Genomic DNA, 18979 nt, shown 5'->3' on the forward strand with positions numbered 1-18979 from the left:
AGTAATGTACGAGTCGAAGCAATATAAAAGCAAAATAGAAACCATAGCTACAAAATGATTGTCCTTAATATTGTTTTTATGAACAATCTCAGAACAGGTCAAAGGGCAATGGGTGGCCTAAAAAAGTGAATCCTTCACAAAAGAAAAAAGGAAGAAAAAAGGGTTTGGTAGTTTTAGAGATGTGTTTCTGTAAAGAGACGTAAACAGCACTTCAATCTGGATCTACAGGGTACGTTTACAGCTGCATTTACATTTGTGGAGCGATGTTCGCAGAGCCAATCACTTCATTAATGTAGAAGTCTCTCAGCCTTAGCAGGAGATCAATAAATAAATCACTATCTTAAGCAAAACACATCACATAAAATGAACCCATCTGCTAATCTCACTGGGCAGGGTCAAATGCCAAAAACGTAAATGAAACGCATCATCCACAATATTTAATATACAAGGAATAAAGGGCTGAAATTCTAAAGGTTAGAATGAAGTGCAATAAGGAATCATCGCTGTCACTGTAACTCATTTAATCCTGATCGTAGACTTCACATAGGGAGCTAAAACAGAGACATGTGACTTATAGCCAACGGATGGATGAATAGATGGATGGTTAAAATAGATGGATGAATCCTAATCTACACTGCAGTGTTTGGGTTATTGTTTGTTGTGACTGGTGGGTCCTTGGGGAGTGAATAAAACATGTAAAAAAGGATAACAATGAACCTTTACTGTACATTTCACCATTGCCATTAAAGGATGTATAGGAACAAACCAGAGGGTGATTTGGGAAGCTACAGTAGATTAGTGTGTTGATCATATTCATTAATATAATTGTACACCTATGAATTCTGTTGCCTACTATTTCTATTATAAAAACATATATATATATATATATATATATAAGCAGGTATTCACATTGAGGTCAGAAGACCTCTTCCCAAGGGAGACCTGGCCAAGAGGGGCAGCTCAGTCAAATGTATCCCCTATATGGGAGTGGAAAAACTTAAGACACACAAATTGACCAAAAACAGATGGGGAAACGCTGACACTGCATCAAGACACTCTCAGCTCTGTGTGCTTTGTCTCCCTGCCTTAGCATCGATGTACATCACTTCTGTTAGACAGGCAGATGACACACACAGACACACACACACACACACACACACACACACAGAGAGAGAGAGATAAAGTGGCTCACTCACAGTAAACCAAAGACTATCTACAGTAAAGTAGAAGCTGTGATGAAGCGGTGATGCCTGTGGCTATTTGGCTCTAGAGATCACTACTCTACACTGCACCATATCAATAACAAAGTGAAGCATTAGGACGATAGATCAGTGGGGCCTCTGATATCATGACAATTACCATGTGTAGCATAGCAGTACAGAGAGATGTAAGATCTCCATAGCTGTGGGGTATAGGAGCATGCAGGAGCATGCAATGGGAGTCAACCACTGGCCTGATGTGAGGAGACAGATCTGAGGAGGAGAAAAGGGAAACTAGCGATTTCACTTCTCACAGATCTGTGATCTATGGGCGGGGGATTTGGCACTTGTAATTGAATGGTTCAAAGTTCCTCTGAAGAGGATATAGACACAAAGGAAAAGCTAAACATACTGCATGTACGCAGTACGCACACACACATACAGGAGAGCTCACACACACACACACACACAGTCTTGTTTAACTAACCTTGTGGAGACCCACAGTTGATTCCCATTCAAAATCCTATTTTCCTTAACTCTAAACATAATTCTTACCCTAACCCTAACTCCTAACACTAACCTTTAACCCCTAAACCTAACATTCTAACCATAACACAATAGCTTTTTTCCTTTTGGGGACCGACAAAATGTCCTCAGTTGGTCAAATGTTTGTTTGTTTACTATTCTTGGGGTGGACTTCTGGTCTTCAAGTATAGTTAAACATGTCCATGTACAGAAGAGCACACACACGTACAGAGGGGGTAAAGGCCTTCTCCTACCGTCCTGCTCTGTCTTTGTCAGCTCCACCAGTTTCTTTTGTTTCAGTGTGTCCACCACGTCGGCCAGGCTTCCTTTGCGGCGCTCAAGTGTTCCGAAGGTCGATCCGCCTAGCTGCTCGCCCCGCTCCCGAGAACACTCCTCGGGCTTTGGTGGAGAGGTAGAGTTATTCCGGTAGGAGTACAAGGAACAGCCCTTGCTGCTACCATTGTCCTATAGGAACAAATACAACATGGGGCGATAGGTAGCCTAGTGGTTAGAGCATTGGACTTGTAACCAAAAGGTTGCAAGATCAAATCCCCGAGCTGAAAAGGTACAAATCTGTCATTCTGCCCCTGAACAAGGCTCTAGAGTAACCCGCTGTGATTGAAAACAAGAATTTGTTCTTGTTTACTTGAATAAAGGTAAAATGGGGGTTTGGAAATACTCTGACTTCTTAATTTACCTCACCTAAATATTAATGGCCATTATTTCAACTAATAACTAACTCACCACCAAGTAAAGTGTAACTTAAACTACAATCACTATTTATATAATTGCTTTTTAAATTAGACTTTTCACCACCTCTCTATTGACTAATGTTTGTGGTTGTTGCTGTTGAGGGTGTCGTTCAAATCATCTAATGTTTGTGGTTGTTGCTGTTGAGGGTGTTGTTCAAATCATCTAATGTTTGTGGTTGTTGCTGTTGTGGGTGTTGTTCAAATAACCTAATGTTTGTGGTTGTTGCTGTTGAGGGTGTTGTTCAAATCATCTAATGTTTGTGGTTGTTGCTGTTGCGGGTGTTGTTCAAATCATCTAATGTTTGTGGTTGTTGCTGTTGAGGGTGTTGTTCAAATCATCTAATGTTTGTGATTGTTGCTGTTGAGGGTGTTGTTCAAACCATCTAATGTTTGTGGTTGTTGCTGTTGAGGGTGTCGTTCAAATCATCTAATGTTTGTGGTTGTTGCTGTTGAGGGTGTCGTTCAAATCATCTAATGTTTGTGGTTGTTGCTGTTGAGGGTGTTGTTCAAATCATCTAATGTTTGTGGTTGTTGCTGCTGTAGGTGTCGTTCAAGTCATCTGATGTTTGTGGTTGTTGCTGTTGTGGGTGTTGTTCAAATCATCTAATGTTTGTGGGTGTTGCTGTTGAGGGTGTTGTTCAAATCTTCTAATGTTTGTGGTTGTTGCTGTTGAGGGTGTTGTTCAAATCTTCTAATGTTTGTGGTTGTTGCTGTTGAGGGTGTCGTTCAAATCATCTAATGTTTGTGGTTGTTGCTGTTGTGGGTGTTGTTCAAATCATCTAATGTTTGTGGGTGTTGTTGGTAAAATCATCTTCTTAGAGCAGAATCTAGACTCCTGTATTGGCAGCCAGAGTATGACACCTTGGCACGGCAGTGGGGAAGGGAAAAGTTGATATCTACATCCCATGGCTGCCTTTTCCCTATGTAGTGTACTACCCATAGGGCCTTCAGTCAAAACTAGTGCACTATATAGGGAATAAGGTGCAATTTGGGACAAAGGCCATAACTCATGGGTTTCGCAACAAAGGCAGTCAGTCCCCTTTTGGGCCTGTGCCAAGAACACGGTTACAGATATCCACTCCCTCCTTCTTGTGATTGACGAATTAAACTCAACGCAGAAGAATGCCACAGGTCATAGCCTGTGTGGCAAGGGTAAGAGGTACACACCTGTCATGCATGGAGATAGCAGTGGTTTTCAGGTTAAAAACAGCCAACTCTGACAATACAGCAAAGACAAATCCCACAGGACTAAATATGTCCATTTTTTTGTGTGGAAATTACAAACTTCAAAAGCCTTTTTAAACCACAAATACACTACAAGTTTTACATTTTCCCGCAATAGGGTGATCCAGTTAAGATACTACATCTGTACACTTATGACATCATAGGTCAAAGGGCATTCATGGGGCCAGTAATACTGTAGCACAGCGATAGAATGCATCCCAAATGGCACCCTACTCCATATAATCCACTACATTTGACCAGAGCCCTATGGGTCGTGGTAAACAGTACTGCACTATCTAGGGATAGGGTGCAATTTGGGACATAACCATACTGTTTTTAATAGTGAACCGACATTGTCCCTCAGCACACACTCTAGCACAGGTGGCCCGACGAGAGGTTTATTTCTGAATGTCGTCTCCTCCTCTTACAGAGTGAGGGGATCTCCAAGAACATTAGATGGCTTATGTTACAAACACAAGGGGCTTTGGCTAACAGAGACATCTAAAGACGTCCTTGAAACTGTTCCAAGAGGCATTTGTCTTAAAGAGGAAGATTCCTCTATAATGGGGATCAGTGACAGTGTCAATCTTATGAAGAGTGTGTGTGTGTATGTCTCACCGTCTGAGTAGAGCCTATACTCTTCCACGCCGACTCAGGCTGGCTGTCTCTGATTGGCTGGTGCTCCTCTGGGAGGGGTTTGCTGTGCAGAGTGGGTGACGCCGGCTGGTCCTGGCTTTCTCTGTCCTCATTGGCCCAGGCCACATCGTCCTGACCCATCGCGTCCTCTTCCTCCGTCGCTGGGGGAAACGGAGATGTGGCTTGCTTGGAAGACATCATTCTATAAAAAAACAATGAAAAAATGCATGACTTTTTCTTCCACATTCATTCATATCTGTATCTTGTTATGCACCTGTTGGGGAAAAACCACAAAACACCCCTTAACACTGAATATTCAGGATTAGAGTGGATGTTGGGATGATACTGTAAAATGTTCTCACACTTGAAGGGAAAGACAAGAAAATACACTTTCTTCTACATTACAATCACACTGATGGACAGAAGTGAACCACAGGAAGACTTCCTTGTTTTTATTTTCCTCCCCTTGTGTTGTTTTATTTGTTAAGCACTTTGAAATGCCTCCCCTGTAAGAAATGTGCTCTATAAACAAAGTTTGCTTTGATTAATCTTATGTTGCCGATAGCAGATGGAATTTTATCAGTGTTATGACCCTATCATCTACTGATTCCTAGAAGTTCGAGTATTGAAGTCAATCATTAGGAAGACAATCAAGCTTACACTGCAAATCTTCTCCAGCGCCTGTCTTTCATTTATTATTTTGTATTTTTGTATTTTACCCCCTTTATCTCCCAATTTCATGATATCCTATTGCAATCTTGTCTCATCGCTACAGCTCCCCAACAGGCTCGGGAGGCAAAGGTCGAGTCATGCGTCCTCCAAAAAGATGACCAGCCAAACTGCGCTTCTTAACACCTAATCCAGAAGCCAGTTTGATCAATGTGTCAGAGGAAACATCGCCCAACTGACAACTGAGGTCAGCCTGCAGGCGCCCAGCCCGCCACAAGGAGTCGCTAGAGCGCGATGAGCCAAGTAAAACCACCCCAGCCATCCCCTAACCCGGACGATGCTGGGCCAATTGTGTGCAGCCCTATGGAACAGAGTTTTCTCTATCTTCTTCTCCAGTGTTACCCTTTCTCCAAAGGCCATTTTGAACATGATACATTCCCCCCCATCCCCACCCACCGGCACGCACACACACACACAGTAATACACCCATTTGTGGTAGGATAATCTATTAGACAGTGTTGGCCGGGTTTGGAGTTGCCAGGAGGAAGGCATGGCCAGTCGTTGAGAAATGCTTATTGAAATTTTCGATTATCATGAATTTATCAGTGGTGACCGTGTTACCTAGCCTCAGTGCAGTGGGCAGCTGGGAGGAGGTGCTCTTGTTCTCCATGGACTTTACAGTGTCCCAAAACTTTTTGGAGTTAGAGCTACAGGATGCAAATTTCTGCTTGAAATTGAAATGAAATTGAATTGAATATGATGTGTTAGTGCACGTTTTCAGAATTTATGTAAATCACAAAGTTCAAAAGAAAATGAGAATGTGTTCTCAGTCAATTTACCTGGTAAAATAAAGGTAAAATAAAATAAAAAAATATTAATCTGCTGTGCAGGAAAAGTCTCAGCAACAAAAGAGCGATCAAATTAAGATCCAACATCTGTATCACTTGTCGATCACTCATCACCTTGCAGCAGTGAAAACACAGTAGGCTTAATTCAAGTGGGTTTCTGTGGAAACCTGTATTTCCTAAAGCAAAAGCCTCAGACCTGCAGCATTGAAAATACAGTAGATTCAAGTAACCCTGTACTTCCTACACCTGACCTTACCACATCAATAAAGAATTTGCTGCAATTAATTTACACACAAAACCCCTCAAATCTCCATATTGTTTAGTGTTTCTTGCCAAAACAAAAGTTGAATGCCGATTCTCCACTTCTCCCAAAGTGTACACCTGCAAACTTCCTGTCATGAATTTGACAATGGTATGATGGTTACACCGATCCTATGATATTAAATGAATGACAGAGTATGTGCAAGTGCACGCTTAGGGAGAAGTGTGGAGAATCAGAACTCAAATGGGATTAAAAGGTGGGAACATGAGAGTTGTGTTTTACACCAAAGAGAACCAACCTCAGTTTCTAAAATGTAAAGCAGATCGCCACTTCAGTATTAACACCCCATCAATCACGCAGGATGGTCTATGTCTGAAGTATTCCATCTCCTGGGCCACCTAATACCTAAATCTAACCCTTACTCAACTATCTAAGAGAGAGAGAGAGAGAGAGAGAGAGAGAGAGAGAGAGAGAGAGAGAGAGAGAGAGGTTGAGAAAGAAAGCTAAAGAGAGAATGTGATCAAATGGAAAGGAAAGGGAGTGAAAGAAACGAGTTAGAGAAAGAGAGAAAAAGAGAAGGGGGGGGTCCTTGAGAGTGACTCCCGCAGTAGCAGGTGTCCACAGTGATTTGATAGGAGCATATACAGAGGATCAGAGGTGGGGGGTCTGTAACTGTCAACTGGAGAACATTATACATCATAAGTGCTGAAAGGAAACCTGGGGAGCGGGGACAGTGTCAGCACTAGCAGTGTGTGTGTACTTGTGTTTGTGCACGTGTGTGTGTATGTAAGTGTGTGAACGTGTGTGTGCTTCCGTGCGTGTTTGTGTGTGTGTACGTGTATGCTTACATATGTGTATGTGTTCAAAGGGTGTGTATTGATTGTGGGCAAAGCCAAACTTAGACAGATGTCCATTGCAAAGATGACATCTGACACCAGTCCTGACCCTACCGTGACACTGACGATAGCATCATTGGTTAATTACACCACCAAATACCTCTACTGTATTCATTTAAATTGCTGCCATGCTTACTTCCAACTTAGAGGAAAATTTCACCCAAATACAATATTTTGGTTTTTGTTTCATTCGTCCATTGTTGATAAAGTCCCACGTTTTTTTGCATGTCAGCAATCAAGTTTTCAAAATATATAACTTTCACTTGCAAAATGCATCATACAGCTGTATTTCTGTATTATGAAAGTTATATATCTTGAAAACTTGGTTGGTGACATGGAAAACATTTTGTGACTATATCAACAATGGACTAATGAAACAAATATCAAAAGTTCGTTTTTGGGTGGAGTTGTCCTTTAAAATGGAAAATTCATCATCTCAGCACCACTACAATGTCAACATATGTGACCCGATTCAGGAAACTAGGTTTACATCGCATGTCATTACTTCACAGGAGAGCTGTTTGAACGTTAAAAAAAACCAAAGCATTTTTTCACAGAAATGCCTTCTTGAACATGTGAACTTTCATGTGCCTTAATATCAAACGAGTATGCCATCTGAAAATGCAAATGCAATTGTTAAATTACGAGCCTAGTTGGTTTAGCCACAGAAAAAGGAAACAACCTTCCCGCTAGCCATGATTGGCTGAGATAATGAGTGGGCTGGACATGCCGAGAGATGAGTTTGGATTGGTCTACCATATAGCATATGTCTGTCTATTGGAGCTGGTCAGTATGTTTAGGTAATCCTGTCGAAAACTGCTTTTGAATATTTTTTTATTGCGTAGTAAAACTGCATAAACCTAATGTCAAGTTATAGTGTACTGTTAGCCAGCTAACGTTATGTGTATGCTCTTCACTTTCTGAAAGACCGAGTTTTGAGATCAGTGTAATTTGAGTATGATAGCTGAGGAGATGGAGAAAAGACAAGTTTGGAATACATCGTCAAACTAAGGCAACAATGCATGGCATCAGACAGAAGATGTGTCCAACCATGATTTATACTGGTAAGATTTTCAGACATTACACATTTCTAATTTTGACAGAAAGTGGTTTCATTTCAAGTGTACTGTTAGCTAGCTAACGTTATGTGTATGATCTTATTATTCGTATCTCAGACACATTTGCTTGACTAGTTATAGTCATAGAACCTGGTGGTTAACTACCTGCAGATTCATGCAGGGTAGTAACGTCATGAGTTGTGATTATGGTCCATTGTTTAGCTAGCTAGCTAGCTACATGTCTTAACAAAAGACTCCACTCTAATTGTGACAAAGTATTTTCCTTTCAAGTTAATGTGTACTATTAGCTAGTGTCATGACGTTGCCCTCTTTGGGTACAGCAAGCCCCATCCCCCTCTCCCTGCCTCCCCCTTGCCTCCTTCAACTAGGCTGCTGTGGTCAGAGAGAGGTCGTAAATTCCTGAGGAGGGGATCTCCTCATGGCCACACAGTATAGAGATAGAGTGAAGTTTCATAGAGAACAAAGGAATCCAGCTACGAACTGGTCCGTTTGTTACAACTTTGGAAAGCTCATGGGAGACGGTGTTGCCACATTACCATAACACTGTTTATATAATAGCCTCAGATATGAGATTTACATCTAATTGTTGTATAAGATGAATGAGTGAGTATGATACTGTTTGTAAAATTGTGTAATGTGATTTTGGACTGTTTAATGAAGGAAACTCCAATTCCCTTTTGAGTTGAACTAAATCAGAGGACTGCCCATGAGCCCAGTTAGGGTCAGGCATCCTGCGACAGCCCCTTTTCTGCAATTCCGAATAAAACCCAACTTTGAGAAATTCTCAGTAGAACATGTTTCTCTCAATCACGGGAGGACAAAGGTTGCAGACCATTGCTGAATCTTTTAACCATACAACGTGGTTAAACTCTTAGACTATCGATACCGAGAGAATAAGAACAAGTCTTTGATATTAATTACTAGTCTGCAGCTAGGAATTCGGTATCATTGAACGCGAAGAATGACAAGCGCCGAAACATCCATTCTACAACAACATGAATGAATGTCGCTCTGAACTATGCACTCTAACCACGACAGAGAGAGAGAGGGAGGACGAAAACTCTCCAACAGAAACAAACTTTTCAACAAAGATCCCGACGACACACTGAGCGTAAATATATATATTGATTGCAATTGTTCCCGAATGAGTGAGCGTTAATGTGCAAAGGATTAGCATTTCAATTGTTATAATTATCAACTGTGTGTTGTCTTCTCAGTCGACCCCCACTTCCCTTTTGTACAACAAGCCGCGGTGCCAGTTTATCCCACTAGGGAAACTCCGTTATAATTTCCTTGTAACTATCTACTGTTTGTTTATGCATTTCTGTGAATTACTTAGTTAGTAATAAATAAATGATTTAAGACAATTGATCTATGGATGACTCATAGTGAAGATTGGGTTCGTGCAGATAACCAACAATTTACGACATTTGGAATGAGACTAACGTGAGGTAAAATAAATAATTAATTCATTAATCAGAAGACTATTAATCAGAAATGAAAATATCTGAAAGGTTATATTTGGGAATTATAACTTTGTAAGCTGAATATTTTCCTTGGTGCCCCGACTTCCTAGTTAATTATGGTTACATGATTAATCAGTTTGATCGCGTAATACTAATTACAGAGAATCTTTGATAAAAACTAAGTCTTCAATTTAATGATAGTAAAGACACGACACTAGCTAGCTAACATTAGCTGGCTGGCTCACTAACTAGCGTTACGTCATGCGTTGAGATTCATTGCTCACCTAGCTAGCTATCTAGCTACATTTCTTAGCAAAAGTCTTAGTGTGCCAGAGCGCAGAATAACTGATACATTTTTGAACGCTCAACACCCGTTGAATCTGTCCGGTGTCAGTAAACATCAGCAACAAAGCGTAATTCAATTATTGCCAGCAGCACAGTTACAGTCACTAACACTCTGGATAACGTGAAAAAAGCCTAACCAGCTCTACTAGGGCGAATACAATGGTCAGAGTGGGTGTTCTCTCATTATGTGTCTGGAAGTAGCTAGCCAATGTTAGCCAGTTAGCTTAGGTGCTTGATTGTAGTTGTGAGGTCAGAGGTTTCGGAACCACCCTACTTATTGGCCAGAGCATCCAGTGTGCGCTCTGAATGCGAAACCACAGATAGAGCGACAGGGTGAGTAATGTTCAGTGAGCTGTTCTCTCTCTTAGATGTCTGGAAGTAAGATAGCAAGAACAGTTGGATTAACCCTTAAAGAGATGGGTGGGGATAAGACTTAAGAGGGTGTGAACAATGCTGAATGTGTGTAGACAGAGAAGAGCTCTTCACTAGATACCAAAACATTCAAACACCATTTTCTCAAAAGTGAGTTTACAAGTTGATCAACTTTCAAAGCAGAATTACTTTCCCATTGTTCCTCAAATGCAGTATATGATATACCATTTTGTAGCTATGAGTCTCTACTTTTATCAAATGTAAAAACAGAAATTGAAATGTTGCTACATAAGACCGAATCCAGGTGGTGAGTCTGGATGTGTGTCTGGATATGTGAAAATGGCGAGTTTCTATGTTTTGTAGTCAAAGAGATAATAAGTGTATCTGATGCATTTGATGATGACATCATCCAACCGTGATGGGGAGTCCAATAGGGCGGCGCACAATTGGCCCAGCGTCGTCCGGGTTTGGCCAGGGTAGGCCGGCATTGTAAATAAGAATTTGTTCTTAACTGACTTGCCTAGTTAAATGAATGTTAAATTAAATAAATACAAAAATGTAATCCCGAGACACTGATGACATCATTTGGTGTGTATCATATTTAATTTTTTTAAATATATGAGCAGTCAAAGGTTAAGTAACTGATACGGAATATGCACTGAATCCAGGCCCATAGACTAGCACATAAACTGTACAGAAACAAAAACAAAAAACAGAAGTATGTGCCAACTGCCAATGCGATTCCATACAAAATCACAATCCTTCATGCAAGGAGCCAGATAGTCTGGCCCACCAGTCAGAGTTAGCTGTATGAACTTTCATGCCCCCTGCTTAGCAGAATAGAGATGGCAGACAGACAGACAGACAGACAGACAGACAGACAGACAGACAGACAGACAGACAGACAGACAGACAGACAGACAGACAGACAGACAGACAGACAGTCAGTCAGTCAGTCAGTCAGTCAGTCATACTAGAAGAGTTCACATACAGACCCATATGGCTACTGACTACAGACAAAAATCATAACTTGCTGCAACGTTTCGTCAGCTAACACAGAGCGAATCGATAAGCGCGTCGCGAAACTAAGCCTTCCTTGACCCAACAGTCCCAATCTCACAACCACACCCCCCGGGAGAAAGACGAAGAAGGGGGAAGCAGAAGGGTGGAGGAGAAAGAAGGGGGGTTATATTTAGCTGACAATATTGCTGCCTGTTTATAGGAGCTTAAGAGCTTCTTAGAACTGAGATCTCATATGGCCCAGAATGCCTGGACCTCATAAATCGCGGTCACTGATATAGTTTCATCACGCAACAGACCCCAAGCTGTTTGTTAGCGTTAGCGAGACCATCAAGCCTCATGTGATTAGTTAGCATTATCCAGACCCCATCACAGAAAATAGACATTTTCATTGGCAATACCTGCCCCAGTATAATTGAGTGAGACAATAGTGGCAAAAAATAATACAATATCAAGAATGCATTGCTGTTCAGTCTTCAAATGGACACTAAGGTCATCTAGCTATAACAATTGCAGATAATATGTGATGAAAGATGAACAGGAAATCAACAGTTCTACACGGTATCTACATCTGAAGTAAACTCCCATCTACACACACCTCTACTCCACTTAGCCTGGTGAAACGGCTGTTGATATACATCTGATGAGACACACAGATAGAAAGAGACGGAGAAACACCCTGAGACGTCAGCCATCACTTCACTGTAAACTAAATATTACTACAGTTTGCCTGGAGGAAGCCTCGGGAGAGGAAAGTAGAAATTGAGTGATTACAGTCAAGGCGGCGGCGGACATTTTCCCTGAAGTAGAAATCATTCCCGCCGGGAGCCCAACTAAATAATGAGCCTTGCTTCCTGGAGGGACTGATGAGACCATGATTAGACAGTGGTCCAAACAAAACACTCTATTCATCTTTTTCACATGATTACCGACTAGGCCAACCTTGGCCAACATTCCCGAACGGCCACCGCACCTTTCCAGTCGATACACTATTAGAGTATTGGAACAAATTGCTTCCCTTTAAGTCTAGGAAGTTTCTTGGAAGGTCGAGCCAATGTATCAAATGCATTGTATCTTCATGACATGTGATGACAAGAGTGATAAGGAAATCAGAACACTGTGAGACAGAGTCAAATGTTAAGAAAAATGACTACTGATATTCCACGAAAACAAGGAGCTGCCACAAAACAATCTAATTTCATTGCTGGATAATAAAAAAAAAGGGGTCATATTTTCTACTCACAGCTCTACATTATGGATGCTTCTGGTTAATTTAGTTTTTTACACCAAAAGGACAGGGGAGCATTTTAACTCCCCACAAAAAGCCCAGGGTAATTTATAATCCCTTTGTGAGGGAAAAAAGCTAAAGTAAAAGTGGGTCGGAATTTGGCAAGAGTTCATCATTCACTACTTCTCCTCTCCTGGAACCTGGAAACCTGGCTATTCTGGAGAAACAATTGGCCATTGTGGACCATGGAGACAGAGGGACCTGTCTGTGACAGAAGAGAGGGAGAGCGAAGGCCCCTCTTAGGAAAACACAAAGCGCCATTCAGCCGCCGGAGTCCCCTCTGCCACTTGTGGAGCGACGAGGTTGGCAACAAAGGCCTCTGATTCACCCAATTGGGTGTAAAATCTTCAGCAATTCCCGTTGAAGTGAGCTGAGTAAGTGGGAAATGTCAGAAAGAGAGGGAGCTAGAGAGAGAAAGGAGAGGATAAAAAAAAAGATATTCTTGGTCTCCTGGACAATCCCAATAAGCATGAGGTGAGTCAGGAGAATGAGGAAAAGGAGGCCAGTACAGTGAGTTAGGAGAATGAGGAAGAGGAGGCCAGTACAGTGAGTTAGGAGAATGAGGAAGAGGCGGCCAGTACAGTGAGTTAGGATAATGAGGAAGAGGAGGCCAGTACAGTGAGTTAGGAGAATGAGGAAGAGGCGGCCAGTACAGTGAGTTAGGAGAATGAGGAAGAGGAGGCCAGTACAGTGAGTTAGGAGAATGAGGAAGAGGAGGCCAGTACAGTGAGTTAGGAGAATGAGGAAAATGAGGCCAGTACAGTGAGTTAGGAGAATGAGGAAGAGGAGGCCAGTACAGTGAGTTAGGAGAATGAGGAAGAGGAGGCCAGTACAGTGAGTTAGGAGAATGAGGAAAAGGAGGCCAGTACAGTGAGTTAGGAGAATGAGGAAGAGGCGGCCAGTACAGTACCAACTTGGTCCCACAGGCTGAACTCTACAGACCATCCCAACACAGGAGGTTGGTGGCACCTTCATTGGGGAGAACGGGCTCGTGGTAATGGCTGGAGCGGAATCATTGGAATGGTATGAAATAGATGAAACACATGGTTTCCATGTGTTTGATGCCATTCCATTCGCTCCGTTCCAGACATTATTATGAGCCTTCCTCCTCTCAGCAGCCTCCACTGAATCCCAAACACAATAGGTTCTCTTCCTATTACCGTGTCCAATAGAGAGCCCATCCAAAAATGGCATCCTATTCCCTATATAGTGCACTACTTTTCCCCAACTATAGTGCGCTATAAAGGGAATAGGGTGCTGTTGGGATGCAAAGATCTATACGTTTTTCATTGGTCAGTCTGGGCCCTCGTAAAATGGTCATTGATCGGCCTAAACAGAGGTTACTGTCATTCAGACATGTTGGAACGCAGACACACACAGGCCCTGCTTTCTCCACAGAGATTACCCCATTCCTCTCCCTTTTCCCCAAATAGGAACCTTCACTAGCGACCTGTCAGTTGCACCGAAAAACGGGCCAGTTTTGTCAGCCAGTGCACCAATGACAAGAAAAGCAGTTGTATTTCCTGTCACACCATCCTATAAGTGTATTTGTGTGGGGAGGGAATGAGGAAATGAACTTTAGCACTTTGTCCATTATGGGGCTACTCTTAGGGCGGTTGCAAGGTGGCTAACAAATAACACCACTAATTCACTGCATTAAGGCATCGCATCAGATGCAACTGGGGCTACGTTCATGATATAATGAAGGAACTTGTGAAGGAGTTATTGTGTATGGTGGCTACGTCAGTTGTGCGTATATTGTGTGTTTGGTGATTCGTCATTAAAACACTTCAGAACCAAAGGAGCTGCATTCATCATTCTACAGGTCAATAGAAAGTTAGTGTATCGTCAACAGTGTGTTGCAATGGGACCTCTATGTATTTACCTTATTGGTAAAGGAGTCCCGACCTATCGCAAGGACCAATTCATCTGGCCCCTAGTGAATGGAGGGCCTGGTCGACAGTGTGTTGAAAGCTGACCGCTTGCGGGATGGGTGGCAGGGGAAACTTAATCAAAACTTACTGAATCAATACTTGGTAGCAAAGTCCACATCTTATGTAGAGTACTGTACATCTATTGTAATGAACCTGGGGCCGTATCAATCATCTTAGAGTAAGACTGCTGAGCTAGGATCAGGCCCCCCCCCACCCCTATCCACGTGATCTTACTCATTGTGGTCTAAATACAAAACTGATCTTAAAGGTCCTGTGCAGTCAAAAACATGATTTCCTGTGTTTTATTTATATATTTCCACGAGGTTGAAATAATACTGTGACATTTAGAAAAGCATGATAATGCCCTTTCAGTGTAAGAGCTGTTTGAAGACCACCTGTAATTGCAGCCTGTTTTGGTGGGTTGGATTTTTGTCCTGCTTGGTGACATCACCAGGCGATAAATTAGTTTACAGATCAATAAGATAGTTCCAAACCTCTGTGCCAATAACAGCTAGTTTTCAGTTTTCCCCTCCCCGCTCAGACCATTCCCAGACAGTCCTAGCTAAATTCTTGCTTGAGGACTTGCTCTTGCTAAGAAGCCATTTATTTATTTTTTAACAATCACAATAAGGTACTTAATTGTTACCCAAAAATGATTTGATATTGAGAGAAAAATGCTTGCATTGGGCCTTTAAATCAGAACTCCAATTCAGAGATGATTGATACATAGGACCCCTGGCATTGATAAGTTACCAATCCCCCACGGCTGCCATCTTTCTTGAACAGATCCAGCTCAGGCCCTCAGGAAGCCAAGGTCCAATCCCACCTCAGGAAGCCAAGGTCCAATCCCACCTCGGAACCTCGCTCCACCCACCAGAGACTCTTTACTCTGTTGCTCTGCATTTCTCTCAAAACTGGCATCCTGCATGTTTGCTTTAGCATTTGTATTATATTGTCGAAACACATTTCTATAAGTATAATTCCAGTTTAAAATGTGCGCGATGCCACGAAACAGTAAATCACAACAGATGGACACCTTGATCTGGTACGATCATGCCGATGCACAGTCCTCTAAAAGGAGAATCTCAGTGAAAATGTAATGGAACCCTCAAAAACGTTAAAAGACTGAATCAGGGTTTTTTTCTCTCCACTCACACATGCACTCTTATGCAGGGTCTCTATGTGCAGGTCCGTCCCCCAGGAGCGGTCTTGTTGACCAACACCTTGCCCGGGCGCTTTTATTTCCCTGGCATTGGAACACGCCCAAGTTAACACAGACAAAGCATACAGTATATGTGCTTTATGGTTTTAGAGTAAAACCATTCAAGACCAAAGTCAACACGCAACGGCGCTAAAGGGCCGTCTGTCTGTCATTCTCCATTGCTGTAGTCAGTAGCCTTAGTAGACGGCAGAATATTATACAACACTGTATTGTGGCAAATAACATTTGATTTGATTTGAATATTGACTCCTAATGTCAATGTAGCCTCCAGTGCCTGTGCTTAGACATCCTTCTATTAAACACAAACTGACAAAAACTTGAGAAGATAGAAATAAACGCTTTAGGGATTTTCGTACGATCATAAATCACAGCAGAAAGAGAAATGCTATGTTTTAATCTTTGGTCAGTTTGCTCATTTCAGGCTAAAATATGAATACTGTAGCTAAATAGCCAAATTAAAAATAAATCACGTGAGAGTCATACAGATATTGGATAAGTCAATGATACTACTGTGCTGGGAGTGTACCCAGTCATTACGCAACTGGTCTAACACTAGCCGAGTACCCATTCTATAGACAACTAGTCTAACAGTCACTCAGTACCCATTCTATAGACAACTAGTCTAACAGTCACTCAGTACCCATTCTATAGACAACTAGTCTAACACTCACCCATTACCCAGGCATCACGCAATTGGTCTAACACTAGCTGAGTACCCATTCTATAGACAACTGGTCTAACACTCACCCAGTACCCATTCTATAGACAACTAGTCTAACACTCACCCAGTACCCAGTCTATAGACAACTAGTCTAACACTCACCCAGTACCCAGTCATTACACAACTGGTCTAACACTCACTCAGTACCCATTCTATAGACAACTAGTCTAACACTCACCCAGTACCCAGTCATTACGCAACTGGTCTAACACTCACTCAGTACCCATTCTATAGACAACTAGTATAACACTCACCAAGTACCCAGTCATTATGCAACTGGTCTAACACTCACCAAGTACCCAGTCTATAGACAACTGGTCTAACACTCAGCCAGTACCCATTCTATAGACCACTAGTCTAACACTCAACCAGTACCCGTTCTATAGACAACTAGTCTAACACTCAACCAGTACCCATTCTATAGACAACTAGTCTAACACTCAACCAGTACCCATTCTATAGACAACTAGTCTAACACTCAACCAGTACCCATTCTATAGACAACTAGTCTAACACTCAACCAGTACCCATTCTATAGACAACTAGTATAACACTCAACCAGTACCCAGTCTATAGACAACTAGTCTAACACTCACCCAGTACCCAGTCATTACGCAACTAGTCTAACACTCACCCAGTACCCATTCTATAGACAACTGGTCTAACACTCACCCAGTACCCATTCTATAGACCACTATTCTAACACTCACCCAGTACCCATTCTATAGACAACTAGTCTAACACTCACCCAGTACCCAGTCATTAGGCATCTAATCTAACACTCACCCAGTACCCAGTCTATAGACAACTAATCTAACACTCACCCAGTACCCAGTCTCTAGACAACTAATCTAACACTCACCCAGTACCCAGTCTCTAGACAACTAATCTAACACTCACCCAGTACCCAGTCTATAGACAACAAATCTAACACTCACCCAGTACCCAGTCTATAGACAACTAATCTAACACTCACCCAGTACCCATTCTATAGACAACTAGTCTAACACTCAACCAGTACCCAGTCTATAGACAACTAGTCTAACACTCAACCAGTACCCAGTCTATAGACAACTTGTATAACACTCACCCAGTACCCAGTCTATAGACAACTAGTCTAACACTCAACCAGTACCCAGTCTATAGACAACTAATCTAACACTCACCCAGTACCCAGTCTATAGACAACTAGTCTAACACTCAACCAGTACCCATTCTATAGACAACTAATCTAACACTCACCCAGTACCCAGTCTATAGACAACTAATCTAACACTCGCCCAGTACCCAGTCTATAGACAACTAGTCTAACACTCACCCAGTACCCAGTCTCTAGACAACTAATCTAACACTCACCCAGTACCCAGTCTCTAGACAACTAATCTAACACTCACCCAGTACCCAGTCTATAGACAACAAATCTAACACTCACCCAGTACCCAGTCTATAGACAACTAATCTAACACTCACCCAGTACCCATTCTATAGACAACTAGTCTAACACTCAACCAGTACCCAGTCTATAGACAACTAGTCTAACACTCAACCAGTACCCAGTCTATAGACAACTTGTATAACACTCACCCAGTACCCAGTCTATAGACAACTAGTCTAACACTCAACCAGTACCCAGTCTATAGACAACTAATCTAACACTCACCCAGTACCCAGTCTATAGACAACTAGTCTAACACTCAACCAGTACCCATTCTATAGACAACTAATCTAACACTCACCCAGTACCCAGTCTATAGACAACTAATCTAACACTCACCCAGTACCCAGTCTATAGACAACTAGTCTAACACTCAACCAGTACCCAGTCTATAGACAACTAATCTAACACTCACCCAGTACCCAGTCTATAGACAACTAGTCTAACACTCAACCAGTACCCAGTCTATAGACAACTAGTCTAACACTCACCCAGTACCCAGTCTATAGACAACTAGTCTAACACTCAACCAGTACCCATTCTATAGACAACTAATCTAACACTCACCCAGTACCCAGTCTATAGACAACTAATCTAACACTCACCCAGTACCCAGTCTATAGACAACTAGTCTAACACTCAACCAGTACCCAGTCTATAGACAACTAATCTAACACTCACCCAGTACCCAGTCTATAGACAACTAATCTAACACTCACCCAGTACCCAGTCAATAGACAACTAGTCTAACACTCACCCAGTACCCAGTCTATAGACCACTAATCTAACACTCACCCAGTACCCAGTCTATAGACAACTAGTCTAACACTCAACCAGTACCCAGTCTATAGACAACTAGTCTAACACTCACCCAGTACCCAGTCTATAGACAACTAATCTAACACTCACCCAGTACCCAGTCTATAGACAACTAGTCTAACACTCAACCAGTACCCAGTCTATAGACAACTAATCTAACACTCACCCAGTACCCAGTCTATAGACAACTAGTCTAACACTCACCCAGTACCCAGTCTATAGACAACAAATCTAATACTCACCCAGTACCCAGTCTATAGACAACTA

General features: G+C 42.0%; 1 protein-coding gene across 10 annotated transcripts in view; it reads right to left on the minus strand.

The window, feature by feature from the left end:
• The window catches only part of LOC110521284 (transcription factor SOX-6), a 200476-nt gene that overhangs the window by 117064 nt on the left and 64433 nt on the right, over positions 1 to 18979 (minus strand). For 6 of the 10 annotated variants that reach the window (XM_090231104.1, XM_036969428.2, XM_036969425.2 and 3 more), the window contains 2 exons: positions 4319 to 4538; positions 1979 to 2189 (listed from right to left, as the gene is read on the minus strand). In XM_090231104.1, coding sequence (XP_090087230.1) covers positions 1979 to 2189; positions 4319 to 4537 — 430 coding nt within the window. In that variant the 5' untranslated portion in view covers position 4538. The remainder of the gene's footprint in view (positions 1 to 1978; positions 2190 to 4318; positions 4539 to 18979) is intronic. The other 4 variants (XM_090231108.1, XM_090231105.1, XM_090231106.1 and 1 more) reach the window with 1 other exon arrangement.

This window comes from Oncorhynchus mykiss, chromosome 4 (genome assembly GCF_057628025.1).
Source record: "Oncorhynchus mykiss isolate SJ-2025 chromosome 4, ASM5762802v1, whole genome shotgun sequence".
NCBI lineage: Eukaryota > Metazoa > Chordata > Actinopteri > Salmoniformes > Salmonidae > Oncorhynchus > Oncorhynchus mykiss.